This window comes from Balaenoptera borealis (genome assembly GCF_965194805.1).
Source record: "Balaenoptera borealis genome assembly, chromosome: 2".
NCBI classification, from domain to species: Eukaryota; Metazoa; Chordata; class Mammalia; order Artiodactyla; family Balaenopteridae; genus Balaenoptera; species Balaenoptera borealis.
Window position 1 is genome coordinate 80,293,563 of NC_138867.1, and position 27,324 is coordinate 80,320,886.

At 37.5% G+C, this 27,324-nt stretch overlaps 1 protein-coding gene and 1 long non-coding RNA gene across 6 annotated transcripts in view; one reads left to right on the forward strand and one right to left on the reverse strand.

Moving 5' to 3' along the window:
- Positions 1 to 25: 25 nt before the first annotated feature.
- Positions 26 to 22,229, reverse strand: RIOK2 (RIO kinase 2). 4 transcript variants are annotated; one of them, XM_082377433.1, is made up of 11 exons: positions 22,058 to 22,229; positions 18,995 to 19,133; positions 18,120 to 18,236; positions 15,698 to 15,873; positions 12,704 to 12,792; positions 10,505 to 10,696; positions 8,186 to 8,278; positions 6,503 to 7,027; positions 5,750 to 5,840; positions 1,798 to 1,901; positions 998 to 1,136 (listed from the first exon to the last, which is right to left on the reverse strand). In XM_082377433.1, exons 1-11 carry the CDS (start codon positions 22,121 to 22,123, stop codon positions 1,127 to 1,129), a joined length of 1,602 nt encoding a protein of 533 aa, XP_082233559.1. In that variant the 5' UTR covers positions 22,124 to 22,229; the 3' UTR covers positions 998 to 1,126. The 4 variants fall into 4 exon arrangements, with proteins under 4 accessions (XP_082233557.1, XP_082233560.1, XP_082233559.1 ...); XM_082377432.1 differs by lacking the exon at positions 998 to 1,136 and adding an exon at positions 1,172 to 1,701; XM_082377431.1 differs by lacking the exon at positions 1,798 to 1,901 and having other exon boundaries at positions 26 to 1,136.
- A 125-nt stretch (positions 22,230 to 22,354) lies between these two features.
- The window catches only part of LOC309622542, a 608,620-nt gene continuing 603,650 nt past the window's right edge, over positions 22,355 to 27,324 (forward strand). For both annotated transcript variants that reach the window (XR_014240954.1, XR_014240955.1), the window contains exon 1: positions 22,355 to 22,981. This is a non-coding gene — a long non-coding RNA (uncharacterized lncRNA). The remainder of the gene's footprint in view (positions 22,982 to 27,324) is intronic.

A 27,324-nucleotide genomic window follows, 5' to 3' on the forward strand; every position in this document is an offset into this window, starting at 1 on the left:
CACAGATTCAGCCAACCTCAGATCATGCAGTACTGTAGTATGTATTTATTGAAAAAAAATCCGTGTATAGTGGATCCTCGCAGTTCAAACCCACGTTGTTCAAGGGTCAACTATATTTGTTATCTTTGATGTGAAATATGTTCTTGACCCACCCAGTTAAGAATATCAGAAAGAACTGTTCACTTCTCATCCCTTCTACTTCCCCCCACCCTTAAGTCTTCTACTTCTGTTCAGGCTGCATAAAAACTGGAAACTGTAAAAGTCATGGTGTGACTATCTCAAGTTTCTGTTCCCATGACCACACTACCAACTTAAGTAGCAGAAAATAAAAGGAGACATTGTTGGCTTATCCTTAATACTAGAGACTAAAAAAAATATATGGCAGTGAATTCTGCCTGTGGCTAAATAAAATGCAACCAAGTCATTAGCAGATTTTCTGAAAGATAAACATCATTATAATTACCATTCCAATAGCTACACTTTAAAGTGCTAGGCATTGTTCTAAGTGTTTTCTGTGCATTGTCTCATATAATCCTCAAAACAAGGCTACAAAGTAGTTATAAACCGAATTTTAACACTAAGAAAACTGAGGCAGAGAAGGAGAGAAAGAGGGAGAGAGAAATAAGACTTGCCTAAGGTTGTTTCCACTAGTAAGTGGAAAAGCTGGAATATGAATCCAAGCAATCTACCTGTTTGTGGTAGAGAACAAAACCCAGCAAAAACAGTGATATTTAGATTTTTAAAAATACTCAAATATTCCTAACAAAAAATTACTTGGAAAACTGGGTTGCTTTAGCAGAATTACTATAGTTATTCTTTAGAAGACATGTACTGAATGAGTCAAATTTATTGATGAAAGAGGGTTTACTTATCTATTTATATATATATCTGCCTTGGTCCAAAAAATACTAAAGGTGGCTTAAAAAGGGATGATAGTAACTTTTTGAAAAATATTCAAGTTCTTAAATATATTACTCTCCCCAAAAGCTAGCTGCTTCCAAACTTGATTTAATATTTTGCATGCTTTCTCTCCGTTGCTTTGTAAATATATTTGCTTCTCCTTTCTGTAATCGTCGTCTCACAGCTGATTTTTGCTGTTTTGTCAACTGACGCTTCACCTTCTGTTTCACCAATTCCTGGAAAGATTTCATGAATTAGTATCACTGATAACTGACCATTTTGATAAGGAGTAAATATTCAATAAAACAAAGATTTACATTGCTAATATTTTTCAAATTTCTGTTAAAAGCATGAGTTTTAAAAATTCCAAACGCTGACAGTACTATATTAAACAGCAATAAAATAAAACACCAAACTGTTATAAAATAGGAGGAATTAAATTCCTAACAGAAATACAGATTACAGCAAAAAGTAGCATATAGTAGTGAATAGTCACATTTCTTTAAATAACAAATCATCATAGTGCCACCTAGTGTCTATCAGGAACACTGGGAAAAACCAACCAACCATAACCCCAAAACCCAAACCCAACAAGATGGAAAGAAAACAGAAACAAACAAAACCAAAAAAACCTGCTTATTCCTTTGCTTTCTAGGTAAAGGGAGGCATGGTTTTGTAGTGGAAAATTATGTTTGAAAGCATTTACTACTGGTCAAATATACGCAAGAGTGCCTTCGTAACTTCAGGTGTAGAGATGACCTGATGGCAGCAGTTACTCATGGAAAAGTCCTCATACAGTTTCTGGGAGAAACAGTATGTTTTCACACGGTGAATGATCATAAATTCAAATTATTTCTTATCACTTAAGACACAGGCTGCCAATGTCAAATGACTTACAAGATGAAGAAAAAAATCTGAATATTCCGTTCACATAATTTTTTTTTCCTCTGAAGCAGCCTGTTGTTTAATTGTGTATAATCTTGCATCATCCAACCTCTCTCCTAAAAAAAGAAGTTGAACGCTGAAAGGGTTGAAGCAAGGGTCTCTTCTTAATATGCCCCAACCTATGCTAGGCACAAAGAAGCATTTATTAAAAATCTGTCAAGTTAAAAAATTAAAGATTAATGGATTTGAGAGGTAAAAAGGAGCTAGAAAAACTAGTCTGCCTAACGCACTGTTTCTTGGACTGTATATGTATAATATAAAACTCTGGATCAGATAAGTTAAATGCAGACTTCGGATATTTTACATAGTTAGGCAGACAGGCTTTAACAAGTTATCCCTCTTTATTTTAGTCCAATGATTCTCAGTGGGAGGAAAGGTAAAAGAAGGGAAAGCAAAACAGAAGAATAAAAATGCAAGTTCCTGCAGAGGCTGATATCCCAGGAGATGCAGTTCCAGGAAGGCCAGAGTCTTAGAAGCACGTGGTTGCTATCCCAGAAATTTCATTACTGAAAGCATTAAGATTGGCTGAAAGTTTAAAACAGGAGTGACTGGCCTCTAGGACTTTTCTCTACCCCAGGAAGCCAGGCGACTATCACAGCCTCCTCACCCCAGCAGGAGACCGGAAACCTGAATCAGATCAGCATCATCTTAACTATCACCAAGAAAACAAAGCAATACCTTCAGAATTCTGAAGGTCAATTATTTCCAAACCACAACTCTAATACTTAAATTTTCAATCAGGTGTGAGGACACGATAAAAAGACATTTTTAGTAATAAAAAGTCCTCTCCCCCACCCAAATTCACTCAAAAAACTACTAAAATCCATTCTGCCACATAAAGAAGTAAACTCAGTAAGAAAAAGAGATAAAACTAGGAAAGAAGGTACCCAACAGGAGACTGAGGCAACAGTAGAACATGCACCACATTTAAACTTGAGTTCAGACAGAGGCCTCCGGGATAGTTCCAAGAAAAAAAAAATCAATTTCTTTTCTAAATATTCTGCTTGAACTTCCCCTTTGTTCTTTACTTCAATGAGACCATAAGATAATCATATCAAGCAGCTAAAGAAAATAAGGATAAGGAGGTAATGAATTACTATGCATATACCTCCTAATTCAGAACAATTTACAAATCCTACAAGGTTAATTTTCATGTTAAAAAAAGTGGGAGAAAAATCCACATTAGTATATTTTTTTAAAAAAATGATGAAATGTGAAATAAAATACGGTTGACCCTTGAACAACGAGCGTGTTAGGGGCATTGACCCACTGCGCAGTCAAAAATCTGAGTATAACTTAGAGTCAGCTATCTGTATCAGAGGTTCCTCTGCACCTGCGGATTCAACCAACCACAGATCATATAGGACTGTAGCATTTACTATTAAAAAACCCCATATATTCAAACCAGTGTTGTCCAAGGGTCAACTGTACTTCTGTATTATTTCAAGGAGTACATGAAAAAAATGAATGAAAACCATGTACTTTGTTGTTGTTTTGTTGTTTGTTGCTGTTGATGGTGGCCGTGTATGTATTTATTTAAAATCAATATACCTTAATGTTTAGCTGGAATTTAATTCTGTTACATATTAGAAAGAACAGCGTTCATAAATGGCAACTTTGCCAATAAATAGGGAACTATAAAAGTATTTTAGGGCTTCCCTGGTGGCGCAGTGGTTGAGAATCTGCCTGCCAATGCAGGGGACACGGGTTCGAGCCCTGGTCTGGGAAGACCCCACATGCCGCGGAGCAACTAGGCCCGTGAGCCACAATTGCTGAGCCTGTGCGTCTGGAGCCTGTGCTCCGCAACAGGAGAGGCCGTGATAGAGAGAGGCCCGCGCACCGTGATGAAGAGTGGCCCCCACTTGCCGCAACTAGAGAAAGCCCTTGCACAGAAACGAAGACCCAACACAGCCATAAATAATAAATAAATAAATAAAATTTTAAAAAAAAAGTATTTTAAAGAGGAAAACAGATTTTACAATTTCAAAGAACACAGAGCAAATCTTTTAGTTTTGCAGACACGAAAACAACAATCATCAAATTAACGAAGGTAATAAAAGTTTGTTTTCTCCTGACCCTTAAAAAAAAATGGAATACGACCTCAAGGAAAATAGTATGACCAAATTTCCAAAAGAATTAGAAGTTAACATGGTCAATTTGTTTCCAGTGATTAGAGAGAAACCTTTTTGATTAAGCAGCATAGAGAGATCTTCTTCCCCCTTAGACTAAAGGCAAATTTGTATCTTATAATGGATGCAGTTTATTATAGGCTTGACCCCATCTGAAATATAAGTTCCTTGTGTTAGCTGTAAGTTAAATGGCATAAAGACAAGACCTAAAGACAATGTTAGTGTCATCATATTTATATACAGAAGAGAGCATAACTTAGAATTTAAGGAAGTAGCAGGAGTAATCTAACTTTTCTTTATATGCAATTGCCAATTTTACACCACTCTATTGGGTTGGCCAAAAAGTTCATTCGGGCTTTTCTGTAAGATCTTACAGGAAAACCCTAATGAACTTTTTGGCCAATCCAATAATTAGATATAAATGCACTTATGTTTTGAATCTGATAAATCAAAGAAAGGAGGGTGAACACATCTCAATAAGTACAGAAAAATATCAAAGCCAAGAATGGACAGGCAATCATAAAGTGAGAGAAATTCTTAACCAAGACAGATGATAATACTTAAAGGGAGATATTATCTTGCATCATAATTAAAAGATGTTTCAAAGATTTCACAGACTTAAATTTTATGTTCAGAAAATCAGGTAAATTATGAGGCCATCAGAAAAGAGTATATAAAATCAATGCATTTATAGAATTTTATTCTTTTATTTTGGTCTCACAAGTTCCAAATGTTTCTATTATCGAGTAAAGATACCAGTACTACTAAAAGTGCACTATATTAATAAAACAGAGTACTGTTATTTTTAGCTTGTTTTTTGATAACTGATTTAATTTTGTAAATGTCCCATATTACCCACCACAGGGTGTACATTTTAACTTGTTAACAATATATTTGAACTTAAAAAATGAGTTCAGGAAAAAACAAAATTCTTTCCTTGTGAATTCACTTTCTAAATAATAATTTGATTTCCTCCTTTCTACCTTCTAAACTGATTTTCTTCTTTTGCTCATTTTAAGTAAAGTTATCACTAAAAACTAGTTTCAATGGTATTCAACTTAGTACCTTCAACCAGAAGGAAAAAACCTACCACACCAATTATGTAATTTTATCTCTGCTTAAAATCTACAAAGGAAACAAACTGATTCTTCCTTCCGGGTAGCCAGGAGAAATGGCCAGCAGGCATAAAAGCTTATCAGTAGGAGCTGGACTATGCGTTCATTATCCTGTCCAGAAAATGTCCTGTATGAAATTCTTTTGGACATTTGTTGCTAAATGTCCAACAAAAGCTTGAGACACTTAAAGTTTTACAATTATCTATTTTCCTCTTTCAAAATTTAAGAACAAGCTAGCTAGCGAAGCTCGTGCATTTTCACATTTAAGGTGCAGTGCTGTCACTAGCTGAGTAATCTTGAGCCAAGTCATGTAACTTGTCTGAGCCTCAATTTCCTAATTGTTAAAATGAAGGGACAAGATCACATGAGAATCTACAAAGTCCCCCTTGGATTTAAATTTCTATGATTTTCATCTTTCAAATTCAAGCCAACTTACATGCTGTGTTTTCCCTGAAGGCTCTGATCGTTCCAGCTAAAAGCGAAGTGAACCCTCTCTCCTATTTACTAAATTTGCACTTGTTATCAATTTTATACTATCAACATGTGAAGTTCAAAAGGCCAAGGTGGTCCTGTACATCATCTAATCCTTAGAGCGTCTTAGCTTAATAATCTGTCCACAGTAGTGCTAATAACACTGGGAAATGTTGAATGAATAGTTACCGGAGGAACTGTTGAACAGCTTAACACACTAGAAGTAACACTCAGAGTTCTTGTTCTATGTTGATTAGTATCTTCCATATTTTCTTCATCTCTAAAATTAAAATCAAAATTTAGTTAATTTTTAATAGTTAATTATGCTTGATTAATTTATATCATATTACTACTTTGAAATACATAAAGCCATATTTCATCAAACTACCCCAAATCTAAAAGTAAAATTTTAGATCTTTTGCTAATCTAAGCTGAGGCTGATTCACTAATACTTGTCAAAAAAAAAAAAAAATCTTAAAAGAAAAATAACAGTAATTTTAATTGTACATTAACAAATAAGTACAGAAGGTTCAAAGCACGAGGGAAAATTCACTGTAAGTAGATATTTTAAGAGAGCACACTTACTACATGTTTATTGGACTATACATTAACCAAACATATATTAGATGAATAATTATTAAAAAATACAAATAATTCATCCATCTAAAACCTCATCAACTTATCAAGAGACCTTATTAACTATTTGAAAGTAATCAGTTTGAATTTGAAAGCAGAACTGCTTAAAATTGAATAAATAGGCTGTCTAGCATCAACTCAATTGTAGAGGGTTATTTTTTAACTATAAAAGGGTTATTTGCTTTCATTTTGCACATAATGATGCAGAATATAGCTGTCATGTCATTTGAAAAAAACACTCATTTACCAGAATCAAAGTATAGGTCTCCAGATTAAAGTAAAACACCAATCAACAGAAGTCTATACCTGAAAGGCCTGAATTCTTTGTTTACTGATGACAAGGCAATCCTATGAGGGCACTCATCTTCATACTCCTCAGAGCCCGTGAGGATTCCACCTTGACCTGTCTTATCATCTTGCCTGGTGTCATGTTCAGTTCTGCTACTCTCCTCAGAAAACTCAGTTACAGAATTGTTTTTAACAACCTGCCCTTTTATTTCTTCTAAAGGTTGAATGAATTCAGTCATTTCAAAACTATGTGCATCAGCACTGTTCTCTGACAAACTGTCTTCCCTTATTCGTTCACGGTCTCCAGATGATCTGTAACAGCAGTCAACTGATTCACCTACAGAGTTTTGTCCACTTTCATTATCTGATCTACAGTCCTTTGCTTTTTCTGATATCTCTTCATCACGAAATGAGAAGTCAGATTCCTCCTCTGTTTCAGTATTTTTATCATCTGGACCTACTGGATGAAGTAGTTCATCATCTGCCTGCATTTCCTTTGTGTAGCCACTGGCAGAAACCTCTACATCAAGAGAGTCCTCCCTCCTAGGAAGAAAAAGAATGTTATGCATTTAGAGAAAAAAAAATCCACCTGACATGAATTAAGTATTTAGTGTTCTGATAAACTACGACTCTCAAATGAGTTTAACAGTTTATATATTTCAAAGGTTTTTCTCTGCCTAAAACGTAATACTTAAATCACTTAACTACAGAAATGTAAAGGACATATGCTGGTTGTCATTTAAGAATAAAATGACTGTGAGGGACTTCCCTGGTGGTCCAGTGGTAAAGAATCTGCCTTATAATGCAGGGGATGTGGGTTCAGTCCCTGGTCAGGGAACTAAGATCCCACATGCCACAGGGCAACTAAGCCCGCACACCACAACTACTAGCTCTCGCGCCTCAACTAGAGAGCCTGTGTGCAGCAAACTATAGAGCCCACGCACCCTGGAACCCATGCGCCTCAACTACAGAGCCCACACGCCCTGGAGACTGAGCACCACAACTAGAGAAGAGAAAACCTGCACGCCGCAACTAGAGAGAAGCCTGCACGCCACAAGGAAAGATCCCTCATGCCTCAACAAAGATCCTGTGTGCCACAACTAAGACCTGATGCAGCCAAAAATAAATTAAATAAATAAATAAATAATAAATCTTAAAAAAAAAAAAAAGGAATAAAATGACTGTGAAGAGCAACAGATATTAGTAGAAAAGTTACAAACTTCAGTTGCTACTGACTTAATAAATTAACTTTCAGAGGAGGCTAAAGATTTTAAGTTATGTCAATCATCCCAAACCAGAAAATATCTTAACTATGTATACAAAATGAGAACATTTGGCTGTGAGAATTTACATATAATTATGTTCCATGAATGAATTAAAGATAGCTCCTATAGTGAATAAAGGAAAAACACAATTTCTGATAAACACTTGGCTTGATTCCTTAAAAATGGTTTATTCACATAGCATCCTATATTGAGTAAGAGTTCTCGAATTTATAAGAAACTAAGTAGGTTCCTCCTCCAAATTCAGTAAGGTTAATGGACCACAGGCAGGCATAGTTTTTAAGTTTCATTTGTATATTATACAGCAATGATACTGAACAACAATAATGAAAATTTTTTAGATGAAAGTGTTAACTTTTAGAACTAAATAAATCTGGTATTCAGAATTCTATCATTTTATGCAACATAGTATACAAACCTGATATCACTAAATGCTGGGAAAAGCTCACTTTCATAGCTGAAACGTTTCATGAAGAAATCTCTGATGCATTTAACATCTCTGTCAAAATACCTGCAAAAGCAAGAATCATTTTTTTATAGCCTTTGTTGTTCATCTTTTTCCTTATTAGCCAATGACAACATCCTTGTTATTTGTTATGACATTCTTATTGTTAACATGAAAGAGAAAAGGATGTTACTCAAAAGAAAAAAGAAACAAATCAGCTGTTGGTGTTTGAAAAATTAAAAGCCCAGGAATAAGGACTATAAGCTGTCAATGGCATACAGTTCTTTTTTTTTTTTTAAATTTTAAAGAAGTATCTTCTTTATTTATTTTTATTTATTTATTTTTGGGTGCGTTGGGTCTTCGTTGCTGTGCGAGGGCTTTCTCTAGTTGCGGCGAGCGGGGGCCACTCTTCATCGCGCTGCGCGGGCCTCTCACTATCGCGGCCTCTCTTGTTGCAGAACACAGGCTCCAGACGTGCAGGCTCAGTAGTTGTGGCTCACGGGCCCAGTTGCTCCGCGGCATGTGGGATCTTCCCAGACCAGGGCTTGAACCCGTGTCCCCTGCATCGGCAGGCAGATTCCTAACCACTGCGCCACCAGGGAAGCCTGTATACAGTTCTTATGGTTAGAAAACTCAAGGTTTTCCCATACTGTGACAGACATATATGTGAATCCCAGAAAAAAAGATAAGGGCCTGCAGTTTGGGGGCAGATTTCTACTTTCTTTCTCTAGTTTCCAGTCTGTCTGGTTATAGTTCCCATCAGCTTCAGCTATGTGCACTAGAACCTCTAGTCAACTGGGAAAGCTGAAGATAAAAATAAACTAGTGACTCATACGAAAAAGTTTGGGGACTAATGTTATGTTTATATTATCTTTATTACCCATTAACTAATATGCAGTAAACATCTATAGGAGATTAAGTAATGCTGTGGGTTATAAATGGTTATCTGGAGACATGTTAATCTGGACTGAGAGTAGAAGGACCTTTGAATATCAGGTTGCTTTTTAGGCTACCATAAAGCAGCCAGAACAGATTGAATTCTCTAGAAGGTTTCCAGAAAGGGAGAATTAAGAGACAGGATGACATGGAATTGAGAGAACAGGAGAAAAAAATACTCAACCTTAATTTGATTACACTCAATTGCATCATAGAATACAAACACATGAAGGAAAATATCCTGTCATATTTCACAATTTGGCTGTTTAAATGGTCAAGTAATATGAGAAATAAGATTATCACAGTATATGAAGTGATTCTGCCCTGTGTCAGGGATGAGGTTTTACGTGAATTCCTTTCTCTTAACAAAATAAAAGCTAAAAACAACATGAGAGATATTACCGGTCTGGTAACCGAGTTCAGTACAAAACCACAACTTCATCAAGGCCATAAAAAATTATTAAGTTATGCCTGGTGAAGCCCTCTTGGAGGCAACCATGAAGCAGAGAGAAAAGGGGAAAGGCAGAGAAGATGTGGTTCTAGGGTTCCTCCTTCCATGTCCCTACTTCTTCTGAGCAGGCTTTTGTTTTAAAAATTGGGCTTCTAGGCCTTCCCTGGTGGCGCAGTGGTTGAGAATCTGCCTGCCAATGCAGGGGACACGGGTTCGAGCCCTGGTCTGGGAAGATCCCACATGCCGCGGAGCAACTGGGCTCGTGAGCCACAATTACTGAGCCTGCGCGTCTGGAGCCTGTGCTCTGCAACAAGAGAAGCTGCGATAGTGAGAGGCCCGCGCAGCGCGATGAAGAGTGGCCCCCGCTTGCCACAACTAGAGAAAGCCCTCGCACAGAAACGAAGACCCAACACAGCCATAAATAAATAAATAAATAAAATAAACTACGATGGTATTGAATAGCCCTAAAATAACATTCGGATCCCAACTCAAAAATAGAGCTTCCACCTAAACATTTGTTTGAATAAAGAGTTCCATGGCTGAGAAAGTTTGACTTTCGAAAGTCTGTCAGGTTACAAGAGTAATTCAAATTCTTTTGATGATTATAAAAGTAGGCAGTTTCTTCAGATTTCTAATATACAGAATTATTTTAATGAATAGGTCTTAAAAACTGTATCAAAGTGCATTTTTTTTCACTTTTAAAATACCGAGGAGTAAGAAAAATTCTTAGGGGGAAAATCAGAGCATTTTGATATCCTTAAATAAAATCCCAAATTTTTAGACTCTTAAGATCAGCCACTTCAAACCAGTTATTAACCCCAATGACAGTATGACAAAGCTGAAAAATTATTAATAAATAAAAAATGACTGCATCACACATAAACACAGTTACATCCAGAATATACCATTCAGCATTGGTATGAGAAGTTGAAACCATTTGTGGAAAATCGATCATGGTGATGTGGTCATCTTTATCCAAAATGAGATTGAATTCATTGAAATCTCCATGAATCAGCCCATGATTTGCAAGTTTAACAATTAGTTCCATAGCTTCATCATATACTGATGCAGGATCTTCAACATGGTGTATCTGACATCTGAAAGTGTAAGTATGAAAATGGTTATTTGTCCTCATTTATGATTTTAATGAAAGCAAGCATGTGTGTATTTACATTTAAATATTATTTCCATTTCATCACGTCTCCCTAGCAGTTTTCTCTTCAATCCTATCAGCATACAGACATAACAGCTTTAAAAAAAAAAAAAAAAAAAAGCCACAACCCATTCAATTCTGTATCTTCTTTCCAGTACACCACATTCTTTCTTTCATCTTAACAGCCAAACTCCTCTACTTGTGCTTTCTCCAATTTAATGAGCACTCTAATGAGCCCATTTCAAACAAGCTTTCATTCAACCTTGTTCCAATGAAATAGCTCTCGTCAAAACTACCAATGACTTACATGTTGCTATACCCAATGGTCAATTCTCTACCTTCATCATTATCTGGTCTGTCAGTTAACCTCTTCCCGCTCCTTGAAGCAGCTCCTTTCACTTGACCCTTGGTACACTAACTCTTCAGGCTGTCCTCTTTCTGCACTGATCATTCCTTCTTAGTTTCTTTAGCTAGTTCTTCAGCTTTTCCCTGACGTATAAATTTTGGAGCTCCTCAAAGGTTAATCCTAAAACCTATAATCTTAACCATTCTTGGTGATCTCATACAGGCTCATATACAGACTTTAATCTAGACTTCTCTGAGATTCTGGGCATCTCTAACTTACCATGTCCCAAACTGAACCTCTGATTCTGCCCCACCCTCTAATGCCAAACTGTCTTCCTGCAGTCTTTCCCATTTCTGTAAATAGCAACTTTATCCCTCCAGTTATTCAGGCCCCAGATCTTGGTGTTATCCTTACCTGCCCCTTCCTTTATATCAATATCCAATCCCAAACAAATCATGTAGGCCCTGACTGTGAAACATATCCAAAATCTGACCACTTTTCATCACCTTCACATCTACCACTCTGATCTAAACTACCATCATCTCTTGCTTGCATTATTACAATAATTTCCTAACTTTTCTTCCTAATCCTGTCCTAGTCTCCTTTTAGTCTATTTTCAATACAGTAGCCAGAGTGATGCCATTAAAACATTAGTCAGATCATGTCTCTTCTCAATTCAAAATCCTCCAATGGCAGGGAGTTCCTTGGCAGTCCAGTGGTTAGGACCTGGAATTTTCACTGCCACCAAAAAAAAAAAAAAATCCTCCAATGGTTTCCTGTCTCAATCAAAATAGTCCTTATACTATTGCTACAATGGCAATCACATTAAGAAATATAAATGTATCAAATCAACCTTAAAGTTACTGAATGTTATATGTCAAATATATCCTCCCCACCAAAATAAATAAATAAAACATCCTTGCAATGGCTTACAAATCGTCTGCTGCCTCTGTGATCTCATCACTTACAATTTCTCCCCTTACTCACTCAGCTCCAGCCACAGTGGCCTTCTGTTTCCTGAACATGCAGGCATACTCCCATTCCAGGATTTACGCATTTGCTCTTGCCTCTGCCTGAAATGTTCCTAAATGTTAGAATCTGCATGATTTCCTCTCTCACTTCTTTCAGGATTCTGCTCAAAAATCCCCTTATGAAGGAGACTTTTCCTGGTCACCCCATGTAAAACAGCAGCCTCCTACACCCATCCACCTCAACACTTCCTGTCCCCCTTACCCCACTTTATTTTTATGCATGGCATTTACCACCATCTGACGTATCAAATATTTCCTTGTTTAGCTATTTCCTGCAAGTTTCCTTCCATCAGAATGTAAGCTCTATGAGGGCAGGGACTTTGTTTTGTTTACTGGGGAGCCTAGAACAGCGCTTGGCACATACTAGACTGTTTATTTACTGATTGAGTCAGAGAGTATAAAATCCATATTGTTAGAATGAAACTGAATTTTCAATTTGCCTTTAAGTCTACTACTTTATGTTAATTTCTAACCTCCCAGAAGCAATATTCCATTTATAGAAAAAAAAATTATTTTTAAAAACTGAACCTTACAATTATTTATTAGGACTCAAGGTTTAAAGAATTATACTTACAGAGGATAGCCATTTATGAGTTCCATGACCACTGCATGGCGATTATAATCAACTGGCTTTGGAACTGGAAATTTCCTTTCATACAATGCCTAAAATATAGCAAAACAGGTAAAAAGTAATGAAGAGGTCATTAATTTTTAGGGAACAATAAGATTAAATATACCTGTCCACAACCAGAAAAAAAACATATAAGCCTTTACAAAATTACAGTTAACACATGATTATTTATGTATGGCTTATTCACAGCACAGAATGAGCTGTACATAAAAACAACATTGTAAACCAGTTTTTGTAATTCACTTTTTTACCAAACATTCATTTACTGAACATTTACTAAATATTATACACTGTGCTAGGGTTACAAAAATGAGTGTGAAAATGTCTCCGCCTTCAAGAAGTTTAGTCTCTTACGATATGTATATCTTCTATTTTGTAAGTTTCTGTCATTTACTGGGAGTGTGCTTAAAAAATTCAAATGGAAATAAATTGTGATTTAGGAAATATTCTGTCTTCTGGTGTATCAGGAAATGAAATATTCCAATATATTAGGCATTTCAGTTTATACAGCACTGACCTTTTTCTTCAGACCCCAATATACAATATAAATCTATTATGTGACAAACAGTCACTGTAGTCACAAATAAACACTGTAGTAGTCTGAGTCAAATGTTACTACCCACCATCCATAAATCCATTTTTTACCCTATGTTTAACTTTTTCTATCTTATTGCTTACAAAGGCCTGTTGTATTACTTTCTTCAAAATATCTTAGATTTATGCCCTCTGCCATTTGGAATGCCACCATTTCTAAGCAGGCCTTTGTCATTGATACCTGAATCACGCCAACAGTGGTTCTAGTTCTTGCTACCACACCAAACCTTTCTTCAGTGTACCAGTACCGACTAAGACGCTTGTGTCAATGCTCCATTTTAAAAAAACAATGGCTGTAAATATCGACTTCAGTTTGAATAACTTTTCCTAGTTTTCAAAACTCTTTAATCCACTTATCCAGTCCTAGTTCTCTCAATACTCTGTCCAATAAACACTCTGGAGTGTGATCAAGACAGTCACCTTAGTGACTGTCCCCATACACACAGGGCTCACACTAATATTCATGTCTTTGCCATTCTGGCTCCTTTGCAAAGTACACTGTCTTTTTTTTTTTTTTTTTTAACTTTTTGGGTTTTATTTATTTATTTATTTATGGCTGTGTTGGGTCTTCGTTTCTGTGCGAGGGCTTTCTCTAGTTGTGGCAAGTGGGGGCCACTCTTCATCGCAGTGCGTGGGCCTCACATTATCGCGGCCTCTCTTGTTGCGGAGCACAGGCTCCAGATGCGCAGGCTCAGTAATTGTGGCTCACAGGCCCAGTTGCTCCGCGGCATGTGCGATCTTCCCAGACCAGGGCTCAAACCCGTGTCCCCTGCATTGGTAGGCAGATTCTCAACCACTGCGCCACCAGGGAAGCCCCCAGTACACTGTCTTATTGTCTTTTCCTTACAGACAAATCATGTGCAACTCCATTACTCTACTCAACTCCCACTCACATATGAAACCTCCTTCATCGATCATTCTACTCTACAGAAGATTCTCTAAACTCAACATATAATTTGACATTTAAACTATTCTTTGTTTTAGGTGTGTTCATGTTATCTTTCCAACTTTAAAACACACACTGCACTTGTTATTTCTTTGGTATCCACTGTTCACCTCCCCCAACAAAATACTTAATATAGAGGTAGGGACACAGCTGACACTCAATATATGCTTATTAACAGGGTTAATTTTAAGAGCTGTCTACTCTACTTCCTACCTTCTTTGGACAGGAACTGAACTATTTCCCTCTCCCCAAAGATTGTCTGCTTGGCCATATATTTGTTATTTTTAAATCCAAATGGTTTTGAACATGCTTTGGCAGCTCAACAGTATGCAACAACTCTAACTATTGTCATAGTGGTCTAGCCCTTGTACCATAGCTTAACCCTTAAGTTATAGCTCAATCTTATCTTATTTTCGCTTAGGAAAAGAGAGAATAAATTTAAGAAGCATATTTATCCACAACCAGGCTCTATTCCTGTGCCTTCATATAAACACACCGAGAAGACACTTAATATAGTTTGGGGGAAATGTGTAACAATTCCTACCAAACTGCCTACTTACTGACTATCACAGGATACAAACCATTGATATAACACAAAAAACACAATATGTATGGTATCGATATCACTTACTTATACTGCCTTGAGGATTCTTCCCTCAGGATTACTAAAAATTTAAGCACATGAATTAAAATAACCTACTCAAAGAACATCAAACTGAAACTCCCAAGAAACAACAGGTCATACACTGGAGTGACTTTTAATAATTCAAAATTTTAAAACGATAAGTTATAACAAATAAATCCTACTGGAGAGAATAATAAGAATGCAGTATTTTCTAATTTAAATTATTAGTGACGATAATTAATTTGGTTATTATTAAAGATATTTAGTAAATCTATGTTGAACTTAATTTGGAAGGTAAAAGGTTAAAAACTAAAGACTTTTACCATTTCCAATATACATACAAATTCATAAATTGACATTTCTTCCATTGTGGGGAAAAAAAATACCAGTCAACTTACCTGAGAGACTAAGGTTTCTACAGAAGGTAGTTATCTGGTGTTTTCAATTAGAGACAGACATATGTATAGACAGGTATAGATTTACATTCACACATACACATTTGTGAGGCAATTACATCACTAGTTATTTCAGGCTACTCTATCTTGTTAATATTGTAGAATACAAGTTGCCTTTATGCATTTATAACAGCTAAAAATACCTTTGCATAGAAGGAAACCACGAGAAAAACAAATACCAGAAATAGTCAAAAGAGTTAAAAGTGACTGTGAGGACTGGGAGTAGGGAGATGTGGAAGCAACAGGCTGATGCATGTCACTACAGCCTTTTAACTACACATATTGTTTGCTTAAAAATATAAAACTATTAAAAATACCTTCATATAAGCAAATTCCTTCATGGCAGAGAGACGAGATAAATAAAGCCAAGACATGTTATGCCTGTGTTTATGATAATCACGCTTGTTTTTCAGATTTCGAAAGGAGGTTCTTCCCAGTCTGTGAAGCTTTAATGCAAATTGCTGCCCTTCTTCATTTGCAACAATGTAAATATCTAGAGTCAAAATTTTAAAAGGATCATTATTATATTTTTATTCCAGTAAATTTAAACAATTCCAATTTTCTAACTTTGGTTTTATTTGTACCAAATTTTATCTTTCCTAATAACCAGAAATACTTACCATTCAGCAAAATTCTTTTTATTGTAATTTTAATTACAATACAAAATGATGACATGTAACATCTACTACAAAAGAAAACAGGGATGCAAAAGTGTCAAAGGTTATTGCTTCCAAAGATGCTCAATGCTCAATTCCATTTAGTGGGAATACATCTAATTGTTCCTTAGTGTCCTACATGTACGAGCAGTGATTAATAATATCTTCCTTTTCAACATGGGACTTGCCTGGCGGTCCAGTGGTTAAGACTCTGCGCTTCCACTGCAGGGGGCATGGGTTCGATCCCTGGTTGGGGAACTGATCCTGCATACCACACAGCAGGGCCAAAAAGAAAAAAATTCTTTCTTTTCAACAATGTGAAGTTCAATTCTTAAATTGCTTCAATGAATAAATACTGAGTATCCGAATATAATCCTATAATAATCAGAATGGAGATCTTCCCATAAATATTCTATCAAACAAGTTGCTATTTTAATACTAACATTCAGAACATGTCCTAATTACTCATGAGAGAAACAGCCTCTCATGTTCCTGAGATTATAAATTGACACAATTTGGAAGGAAATTCGGTAATATCAAAATTTTGAATGTACATAACTTTAACTCTAATAATTTAATTTCTAAGACTGTAATACTCGGCAACTACAAGAAAGACACCTCTGCTGATATGAAATGATGTCAGGGATGTACCAAGTGGAAAAAAATCAAGGTGTAGAATTGTAAGTACTGTTTGCTTTCACCTATGATTAAAAAGATATGTGAATGTATATACGTACATCCTCAATACATTATATACTTGTATTTACATAGAATATTTCTAGGATATGTACAATATTAATAAATAGTGACAGCTTTGGGAAGTAGTAACAGGAGATGGAGACCTGGGTTAGGAGTTAAGATTCACTTTTTACCGTACTCTGTTTTGCAAGTAATGAAGTTCTTAAAAATTAAAAGAAAGCCATTTTTTTAATTGAAAAAAATTGGACATAAAAAAATTAAGAGGAAAAAGAGGTGTTTCATTACATCATTTTATACATTTTTACACACACACACTCCCGTATTTAGTAACTCTAATATTACTTATTAAATATATACCATACTCTGGATATTAATATAGTGGACATACAAACCATATGAAGTACCAAAACAACCTCCTTTGGAATAGGTTTCCTAATAGTTCTTTTACTTCTAATTTTAATTTTTTTGCTCTCTCAGTTTAAATTATGTAACTATACAGCATAAACTTTGTAGGACAAAAAGCAGTGTATAAGAGAGCACGGCATAAAGAAAATCTTTCTCTGTTCTTTATTTTTACCACACATAAAAAACCAGTACATAGGTATTTGTTTAATGCTATTTTAGAATTTTTTTCTGTGGTTCTACACATACCTAACTTTGCCCTGTTGATCATATTGCTGTGATGGAAAGTGTGGTTTTTATAACTTCCTTGTGATACTTTTTTTTCTTTTTAATATTTATTTATTATTTTTGGCTGCACTGGGTCTTCGTTGCTGCACACGGGCTTTCTCTAGTTGCGGTGAGCGGGGGCTACTCTTCGTTTACAGTGCATGGGCTTCTCACTGCGGTGGCTTCTCTTGTTGTGGAGCACAGACTCTAGGTGCGCAGGCTTCAGTAGTTGTGCACGTGGGCTCAGTAGCTGTGGCTCGTGGTCTCTAGAGCACACGCTCAGTAGTTGTGGCACATGGGCTTAGGTGCTCCGTGGCATGTGGGATCTTCCTGGACCAGGGCTCGAACCCATGTCCCCTGCATTTGCAGGCAGATTCCCAACCACTGTGCCACCAGGGAAGCCCCCTTGTGATACTTTTAAAAATTATTACAAATGTTCAATTTATTAGATATTAAAATAAGAACAAATAAAGTATTTGCCAAAGATTTCAGTTATTAGAGGAAAACCGATTCTTGGTATAACTGAACTTTCAGTGATAGACTTATGGAAAAACAGTAATTTACTAAACTAAGGGTAATTTCAAAATCTGTATTGCTTTCAGCCAACTTTTTAATTTACTGTTTAGTTAGAAAAATAGAAAAGATGAATCCTTTCTCAAGGGGAAACATAAACTAAAGCAAATAAAATGCACTCAATAGTACTATCAGCACTTACCAGATTCTTTGCCAACACCCATCTGGTTTCCAACAGACTCAACCACCTGTCTAGAAGAAAGTGTTTTCAAAGCTAGGTAATCATAGCCTGCATTTGTCAACCGATAGCCCTGGACAGCTAGACAAAATCAAATGAGAAAGACCACATTTTAGTTACACTGTACCATCAAGTCACATCAGGTCAAGAGAAAAATTTAAACAAAGGAAGTCTTAGCTGGAAAAAGACTGGCTACCCAGGCTTATGAGTTTTGGCATTTCTTGCTGTAATTTTTATTTCTTCTCTAGAGCAGTGTTACTCGAAGTGTAACCTACAGACTGACACCAGTCTATAAATGTTTGTTACTAGTCTGTGACAAGTTATAGAAACTGAAATTAAGTGGTTCAAAAATTTTTGTATCAATTTGACTAAGTTATTTTATGTCTTCAATTCTAGTAAGAAGGAATTTGTGCCTGTATTTTGTCAGTTTTTTATTTCATTTTTCTAGTAATTATTTTTATTATTTTATAAAGGTATGGATCCATAATAGGTGGAAAAAGAGAAACTCATCCCTCACCGCTATGGTTTGAGAGGTTATGCTCTAGAGTCCTTTGGCAGACTGTACTTGCCAAAGACAGCAACAATATCTTAATCCCACTTGCTCTTCTGCAATTGGAACTTGCTAATCCCCTAAGAGGAAATGGAGGCTACTTCTCTAGCCTCCTGGATCTGGGTGGGCCCTGTGATTGCTCTGACCAATAGAACATGGTAGAAGTGTACTGTGTCAGTTCTATGTCTGGTGCTTTCCTAGTCTGGCAGCTTCCACCTGCCTTTTGGAATACCTGCTCTGGGGGAAGCCAGTTACATGGAAAATCACAAACGGTGCCTCAAATACTTACTTTTGGTTCGCTCCCAAGCTATAAGTTTATGTTTTGCTAGTTCTCTTAAAACTTTATTACAACCACCATGTTTAAGGCTGGCTATAGAAGCAACCAAACTGCAGGGAACAATTTCATGGTTCTTCATGCCCATTTCAACCTGCAATTGAAGAAATCAAAATGCAATCATAATCAACATAGAGCTGTCGTCTACCAAAACCTTGTGAAAAACTTAACTTCTCCGTAAAACTTTCCTGACCATGCAGTTTCCCAACCAATTGTGAGACATAATTATTACCTTCTCTAGACATATTTTAAATCACAATTTGGTATATAATCATTGATATTCATATTCTCTCTCTCTCTCTCTCTCTACTATACTATATGCACTTCAAGAGTATGAATTGTGAGTGCTTAACATAGTTACTAACATATGGTATGTACCAAATACGTATTGACATCCAAATATTTGTGTTTAATAACTACAGATATTCCAGGTATTTATTAAGAAGGTATTTAATGAGAAGATATGAAAGGACCTGAAATGTAGACCAAAAGTTTTAGATTTTATACTGAGGAAAGTAGGAAACTCATGAAGATGCTTAGGCAAGGGAGACTTAAGGGTTGTTTTAAGGATGTTAATCTAGCAGGAATATGCAAAGTGGTTTAGAGAAGGCAAAAACTGGAGGTGCTGTATTGGAGATCTAAGACAACAGTCTAGGCCAGAGGAAACAGAAGCCAGGACAGGGAAGAGGTGGTGGTAATGGAGGGAAAGAATTAAAGAAATTAGTATGGGAGAGATTGGCACTGGATGTGGGAGGGTAAAGTGAATGAAGAGTCAAAGGTGAAGTGAAAAGAAAGAAGAGGCTTTAAGACAGTGATAATTATTATTTTAATGGAGTTTGGGAAAGGAGTGAAGGGGTAGACAAAGTTGATTAATTCGATATGAGCACACTGAATCTGAGGTGTTGGAAGGTCCTTCATGGAAGGTACTTCAGATGAAGATGTTTAAGGAAAATTGGAAAGGCTGATCTGCACTTGGGAATGAAGTCATAACTACAGCGAAAAAATCGTCAATTACTTGATGGAGGTAAGAGATAAAGTCATAAAGTGGATGTGATCATTAAGCGAGAGATAATGGAAGAAAAAGGAGGGATAAGGGACGGAATTTGGTGGGGGGAGAATTCACACTGAAAGGTAAGGGCAGCCAGTCAAAGTATGATTATTGATGTAGGAGATGCCAGAGAAGTAAAGGGAAGATGGTCAAGGAAAGGTGGCCACTGATACCAAGACTAGTAAGACTCAACTGAGACTGAAATATTTAATGAATTAGGCCATTCCTTGGTGAGCTTCAAAAAGAACTTAAGAATTGCAAAAATAAAGTTTTGGAAGATAAATCTGGCATCGTTTTGATGTCCCAACCAAAACCTCACACTTTAAACTTAACTCATCTTCCATGCTTTGTTCTGTTTCTCCCAGCCTCTAACATTCTCTTGATTCCCCTATTTCTGTCAGAGGCATTAAGGAGTGAGTTAATGTGCTGAGGAAGTAGAGAAGGAAGGTATCTTTTGACAGTAGGTATTTAGAGAAAGTCTGGCTGAATTTCAGAATCTATGGAAGGAGAAAAAAGTGCCTTCCAAATTTTACACTGAATTTGCATTTGATAGTTTATGCCTTAAGAAATGCCTATTTAAGCAAAAGATAACAGCTCCTAAATAAATGTGTTTTATTCTGCAAATGCCTAATCTATGTGTTGATCTTTGTGCTATAAGACTAAGACCATAAAATCCGTTTTTGTCACTTCCTTGCTTAACAACATTCACTGGCTCCCCTATACTTAGAATATATTCCAAATTCTTTACCAAGCCTGCATGACTATCTATAGCACATGATCTGGCTCTCACCTTTCCCAGTTACATCTCCAACTCTTCAGCCTCTTGCTCACTATGCTCCAGCCACACTGGCCTTTCTAGTCTTCAGAAATTGTTCCTGCCTCGGGGCCTTTGCACTCACCACAGTTGCTTCCTCTCCCTTCAATTCTTTCCAAGGACTTCACTGGACCGGCTCCTTCTCATTCAGCTGTTATGCCCGCCCCGCATTCTTTCTCTTACTTAGCAAATATTTATTCAGTACCTACCAAATACCAGGAACTTTATAAAAACAGACAAGATTCTTGCACTCAGGCAGTCTTCCCTGACTAAACAATTTAAATTTATTTATTTATTTATTTATGGCTGTGTTGGGTCTTCGTTTCTGTGCGAGGGCTTTCTCTAGTTGCGGCAAGCGGGGGCCACTCTTCATCGCGGTGCGCTGGCCTCTCACTGTCGCGGCCTCTCTTGTTGCGGAGCACAGGCTCCAGACGCGCAGGCTCAGTAATTGTGGCTGACGGGCTTAGTTGCTCCGCGGCATGTGGGATCTTCCCAGACCAGGGCTCGAACCCATGTCCCCTGCAGTAGCAGGCAGATTCTCAACCACTGCGCCACCAAGGAAGCCCTCTGACTAAACAATTTAAACAGGCTACCTGTCTCCACCATGAGGGGTCTCTATTCCGTTATTCGCTTTATCATCTTCACAGCACTTATTATCTTAATATTATCCCTTATTTATTCGTTTACTTGATGATTTGCCTCCTTCGTCCTGTAACCCCTGGAATTCTCTAAAACTGTTACTACATATCCGATAAGTATGTGTGGGTTGAATGAAACTGAAGGAATGCTATGTGACTCAATCTGTGAGTAGGGAACTCAATGCTATCAATTACTCTCCGGGAGTCTTAAACCCTTCTCAGCTGGTCAGAAGCCCAGGATCAGAGAAGCTTCCCAGGCTACAGAGATTCGATGTGGCTCTGGAGAAGGGGAGCAAAATAGGAAGGAAAAGAAGGGTCTTTGCTTTACGTGGGGGAAGATAAAAAGCTTCTGAACAAAGGCTTTTGAAAAACCCAACTCTCCGGTCTTTTCCCCATTCCCAACCTCGGCCGCGTTCCAGGGCCTAAAGCGCGCTCAGCTCCCAGCAAACTTGGAGGAAGAGGAAGAGCACGCGCGGTGGAAAAGGACAGGGGAGAGGGAAAAACGGCGAACTTCTTACCGCGGTCAGGACCCTGAAGTCATCCCGGCTCATGTAACGCAACTTGGCCACATTCACCTTCCCCATGGCGGCCCCGGACCCAGGCCAGAAGCCTGTTTCAACAAGGGAACAACGCTAGGAAAGCGGGCACTCCGGCTTCTCCCGCGCCTCACAGCGGCCGGGCGGCTCGCGCCTGCGCAGCTTATACTACAGGTCCTTGTTACTAAAAAGAGGTAGCTTTCTCACTGACTTGGGGGCAATAAAACGTCTTCTGAGTCTTATGAAGCATATAGTACGGAACAAAGCAGAGTATTTTTTTGTAAAGTGATTTTGTTATGTGGCTTAGTCGGCGGACCCTAAGTGCTATCATACGCCAATTATTTTTCATATCTGTCAGGACCGGCTGCCTAAAAGATGCGACCCGCCTCTAAGAGCAGAGTGGTAGTTTAATGGGAGGAGCACGTTTAACAGCAACTCCTACTTTAGGCGAAGTGACTTCCACTAAGAGATGGAGAAAATGAACCTGAGCCGGACGCCGGACAATCCAGGAGGTTAGAAATAAAAAGAGTAACCACACTAGGAGGCCCCTATCTCACTGCGCATGCTCAGGACAGGGGCCCCCGTGGTTAAAAAGAACTCTGGCATCTGCTCAGTACTTGGTTTAAGTTGGTCCCCGAGACTCCGGAGTGCGCCTGCCCCAGAGCCTGCTGGGGGTGGGGCCTGGAGTGACGTGTTGGGGCGGGGCTTTAGCCGGCGTCTCTCCCGCGCTTTTCCAGAAAAAGTGCGCATTTTGACGTTTCCGAGCTGACTTACGTGGGTTGTCAATTGAGGACCCGATTTAAGGGCTTTAGGAGAACTGCCGACACCCGCCCTGGGACTCCAACCTACGTCAACAAAAATGTAGCCGGAGCGGGACCGTAAACAGCTTGCATCCCGACAAAGAGGGTGCGTACTCTACTATACTTTTCTTACAACAGGTATAACAAAACTTGTATGATAATGTTTGCATTTATATCTCGTTTCTTGAACTATATTTTAAACCTTTAAAAGGCAGTTATTTTGGTTCGCTACTCACGTGAGGTGAGGGTGCTGCATTTGCTTGCGGAGGTTTGTGGGCCACTGCTGTTCAGCCTCTCCCTGGGTCTAGCCTCAAAACTTTTAGTGTAAACTTTGGAAATCGGTCTTTACAAAGAGTTCCTATCCTTCCCCCGCCTCCGGTTTTTCACTGACGCGTGTGCTGATTTTCCTCTTCTCCAAGGCCCTACTGGGTATGTTGCTCTGTCCAGACACAGAACTAGTCCTTTAATAAAACATGCACTGGAATTCTAAGGCAGGCAGTTGAATCTGCCCTATCTTTTCAGCCAGGATAGTTAATATTCTGAAATAGAGAATAAAGAAAGCAGAGCAACCCTCTATTCCCTCGACACAACCTTTGCCTTCTTTTTTACTTGAATTCAGTAAATCTTTGATTAACCAAGCTCAACTAATGGAAATCTTCATTGAAATGGAATTTTTCTTTCTGTAACTCACATAAGACAAAAAAATGAAAAGTTTTGGGATTTCCCTGGTGGCGCAGTGGTTAAGAATCTGCCTGCCAATGCAGGGGACACGGGTTTGACCCCTGGTCCGGGAAGATCCCGCATGCTGTGGAGCAACTAAGCCCGCGAGCCACAACTACTGAGCCTGCGTTCTAGAGCCCGCGAGCCACAACTACTGAGCCTGCGTTCTAGAGCCCGCGTGCCAAAACTACTGAGCCCATGAGCCACAACTACTGAGCCCGTGTGTCACAACTACTGAAGCCTGCATGCCTAGAGCCCATACTCTGCAACAAGAGAAGCCACTGCAATGAGAAGAAGCCTGTGCACCACACTGAAGAGTAACCCCCACTCACTGCAACTAGAGAAAGCCCGCACGCAGCAACGAGGATCCATTGCAGCCAAAAATAAATGAATAAAATAAATTTATTTTAAAAAATGAAAAGTTTTTAAGGAAACCAAATGACTAACTTATGGAGCAAGAATGGGATGGGAAACACGAGTCATTTGGGGTCTATTCGTAATCTAACACTTTAGCAGACATTGTTAATCTATTGTGGCACAAACCTTAGCTTACTTCTTAACTCTGCTCCAGGCAACCACCGCTAATTGATTGGATTTGGCTAGAATTGCTGTCCTGGGTCTGGCGTATTCCCTGGGGATAATCACACTGAGCCCAAATATTTTATACTTTCAATATTAATATATATATATTTTAAAACATCTTAATCAAACCTTTGAAAAGTAAAAGTGATTCAAGTACTGTTCAGTATTCTGCTCTACTCTACCATACCATGCTTAGTAATGACAAACAAAAAATGCACAATATTCTTCATTCACTCATTTACCGTTTATCAAACATATATGTCAGAATTTTTTCTCGATCTTGGGGAAACTCAATCCCAACCCTTAAGCCTTGTGGTGGAAGGATATGAGTAAAAAGTTAGAGAATAGTCTAACAGAGGTATGCAAAGGATTTATCACATCATTATTTCTTCCTCCCAGACTCTGTCTCCTACCCCTCTCCCCTCCACATACGGGGCTTGTCCTCACAAGCTGCAGAGATCTTGACTGTCCAGAAATTAAAGTTCAAACTTCTTAAAGTTCAGACTTCTTAGGCTGGCATTTAAAATCTTCAGTAATGTATCATTACTTCCAAGTAGCATATACACTTGCTTAATTGAACTACTTTGTTTTTACCTTGTACAACTCCCTTGATTTTCTGTCTCACTGCCTTTTCTCTTCATCTCTAATGCTCACTTTCCCTTCCTCTTTTTTTTTTCTTTACAGTCACTGTATATGTAAATCCTACCTGCCATTCTTAAAATGCCATGCATTCCATAAAGCTTTTGTTTAATATCCTTATATTAGTTTCCTAGGGCTGCTTAACAAATTATTGCAAACTTGGTTGCTTAAAACAATCAAAATTCATTCTTTTACAAAAGGTTCTGGACCATGCTGCAACCAGAGTGTCTGAGGGAGAATCTGTTTCTTGCCTCTTCCAGTTTCTGCCAGCATTTGGTGACTGCTGGCATTTCTTACCTTGTGGTTGCATCACTCCAGTCTCTGCCTCTGTAGTCATGTAGACTTCTCCACTTCTGTGTGTGTCTCCCGCTGTCTGTATCTTATAAAAATACATGCGATTACACTTAGGGCCCACCCAGATTCTTAACCATATCTGCAGGGTTTTTTTCCATAGAGGGTAAATTCATAGGTTCTTTTATATTATGAAAGGGTTGGACTTGACTTGGTGTTTCTAAACTTTTGGTTAATGTAAGTCACCATCTCAGCCCCATAATCTCCATTCTCCTCTGGTTGAGAATCACTCTCTTCTGTGTATGCCTAGGAACCAAGAATATTTGGTTAAGATTTGTTTTATGAAAATAATATTTTTTTCATATTGATGACTTTGATAGCACCATTCCCCTTTGGAACTACTGGACAGGTGATCAGTCAGACCAGGTTTAGTCAGAGGACAGAACCCGTATTAGTTATTTAAAAAGAGAATTTAATATTAGGAATTATGAATTTGGCATAAAGCTAAATAGAAAACTGAAAAGGGGAAAGGAGAATAGTAAGACACCACAGCTACCAGGAGGACAAGATAAGGATTGGTTTGGCAGGTGTTGCACAAACTGCAAACTACATTCACACGTTGTTATGGAAGGGTTTTGCTGCTGCTGAAGAACTGTTGGGACAATGCTAACAAGAATGGCGTACCGAAGAAGCCTGGAGGAAGCAAATGAAATGCGGACTGAAGGAACAAGTTGATTCTTTTCTCCTTCTAGGATTCCTTTTTAGCAGAATCCAACATGGAGGCAGCTGGCAAAACAGAAATGTGGTTTACAAGGTCCCAGCCCTGGTGTCAGAAAGTATAATGTAGAAGTCTGGGTTTGGACTTCTAAAAGACAATAGCTTAATAACTGGCACAGTCTCTGAGATGTTTTTGAGATTTAAGATTCTGTTTGTCTGCCTCTTAGACCTCCACAGGGTAATACTCAATTAAGAATCTTTATGGTTTGCTTTTTTTTTTTTTTTAATGTACTTTGATACAGAGTAAATGTTTCAGATTTTTCATCTTCTATTTCATTGCCTTACTTGAATTAATGAATGTCCTTGCTTTAGTCCTGTTCTTTTTTTGTTGTTGTGTTTTTTTGTTTACAAGAGTTAAAAATAATCCCATTATCTTAATAGAGATTTTTATTAAATAAGGGCTTTTGGTTTACCTAAAATAGTGTAATTGTCTTGGTTCCAAATTAGAACACTTGGTATATTATTCCAAGTTACTCTTTCAAATGATGGAATTTTAAATATTTCCACACATTAAATTTTACATAGTTTTATTACTTTTTCTTTGAATAATGAATCTGAGCTTTAAAAATATTTTTCAGACTATGGGGTATTTAACTGGCCCTCTGTTAGAACAGCTTTTTTTAGTCTAAGCTACTGCCGAACTTCCAAACTTGGTTAAACATTCTTACCATTCCTCTTTTAACGTGGCTTAATATGCTAGTCTTTAACATGAAAACATTATTTGCTCACAAGGAGTTCTCATGAAAGCAGAATTTATATAAATTGTGATACTCAACTTTCAGTAGGAAATGGTCAAATAAATATAGAATATTAAAAATGAGGTGTTCAAAAGTGGAGTGGTTGTTTAATTAGCTGAAGAGTACCTAAAAATGTCTATTGACATAAACTGACATACATGAAAATGTATTTAGTCATTTGTATTTATCAGTTGAAACTTTATTATAAAGAATAATCTATGAAAAACTTTAAAAAATATTTTGTCTTTAAGCTATTATATATCTAAAACTTCTATCTTCTATTTAAAATTTGATTGTCCCAAAATACACATTCTCTAAGATCCCAATTGTGAAAATGAGTTCTAGTTAAGCTAATGAAAGGCAGTAACTGTGCCAGATCCCCAAATACTGCAAATTCTCTCCCATAGGTAAATTTATAAATACCTCAACGTGCTTTCTCAAAGTCCAACCTGAACAGGGCAGTTCATATACTGGGTTCTTTCATCGTAGTTTTGGGAAAACCACTGGTCTTGAGACATGTTGAAATGGTTCTACTTTTATTACTGCAGGTGTCCCTTTTCAAACACATCTTCCAAGTAAAAGATTGTTTAGTTATCTTGGAATTTGTAACTTTGTTAAACTGCCATCTATAGTCAGAGGACATCTGGAAACTTTGGAATTAGCTTTTTAAAAAGTGACTATGGTAATCCTAGTCACGAATTCT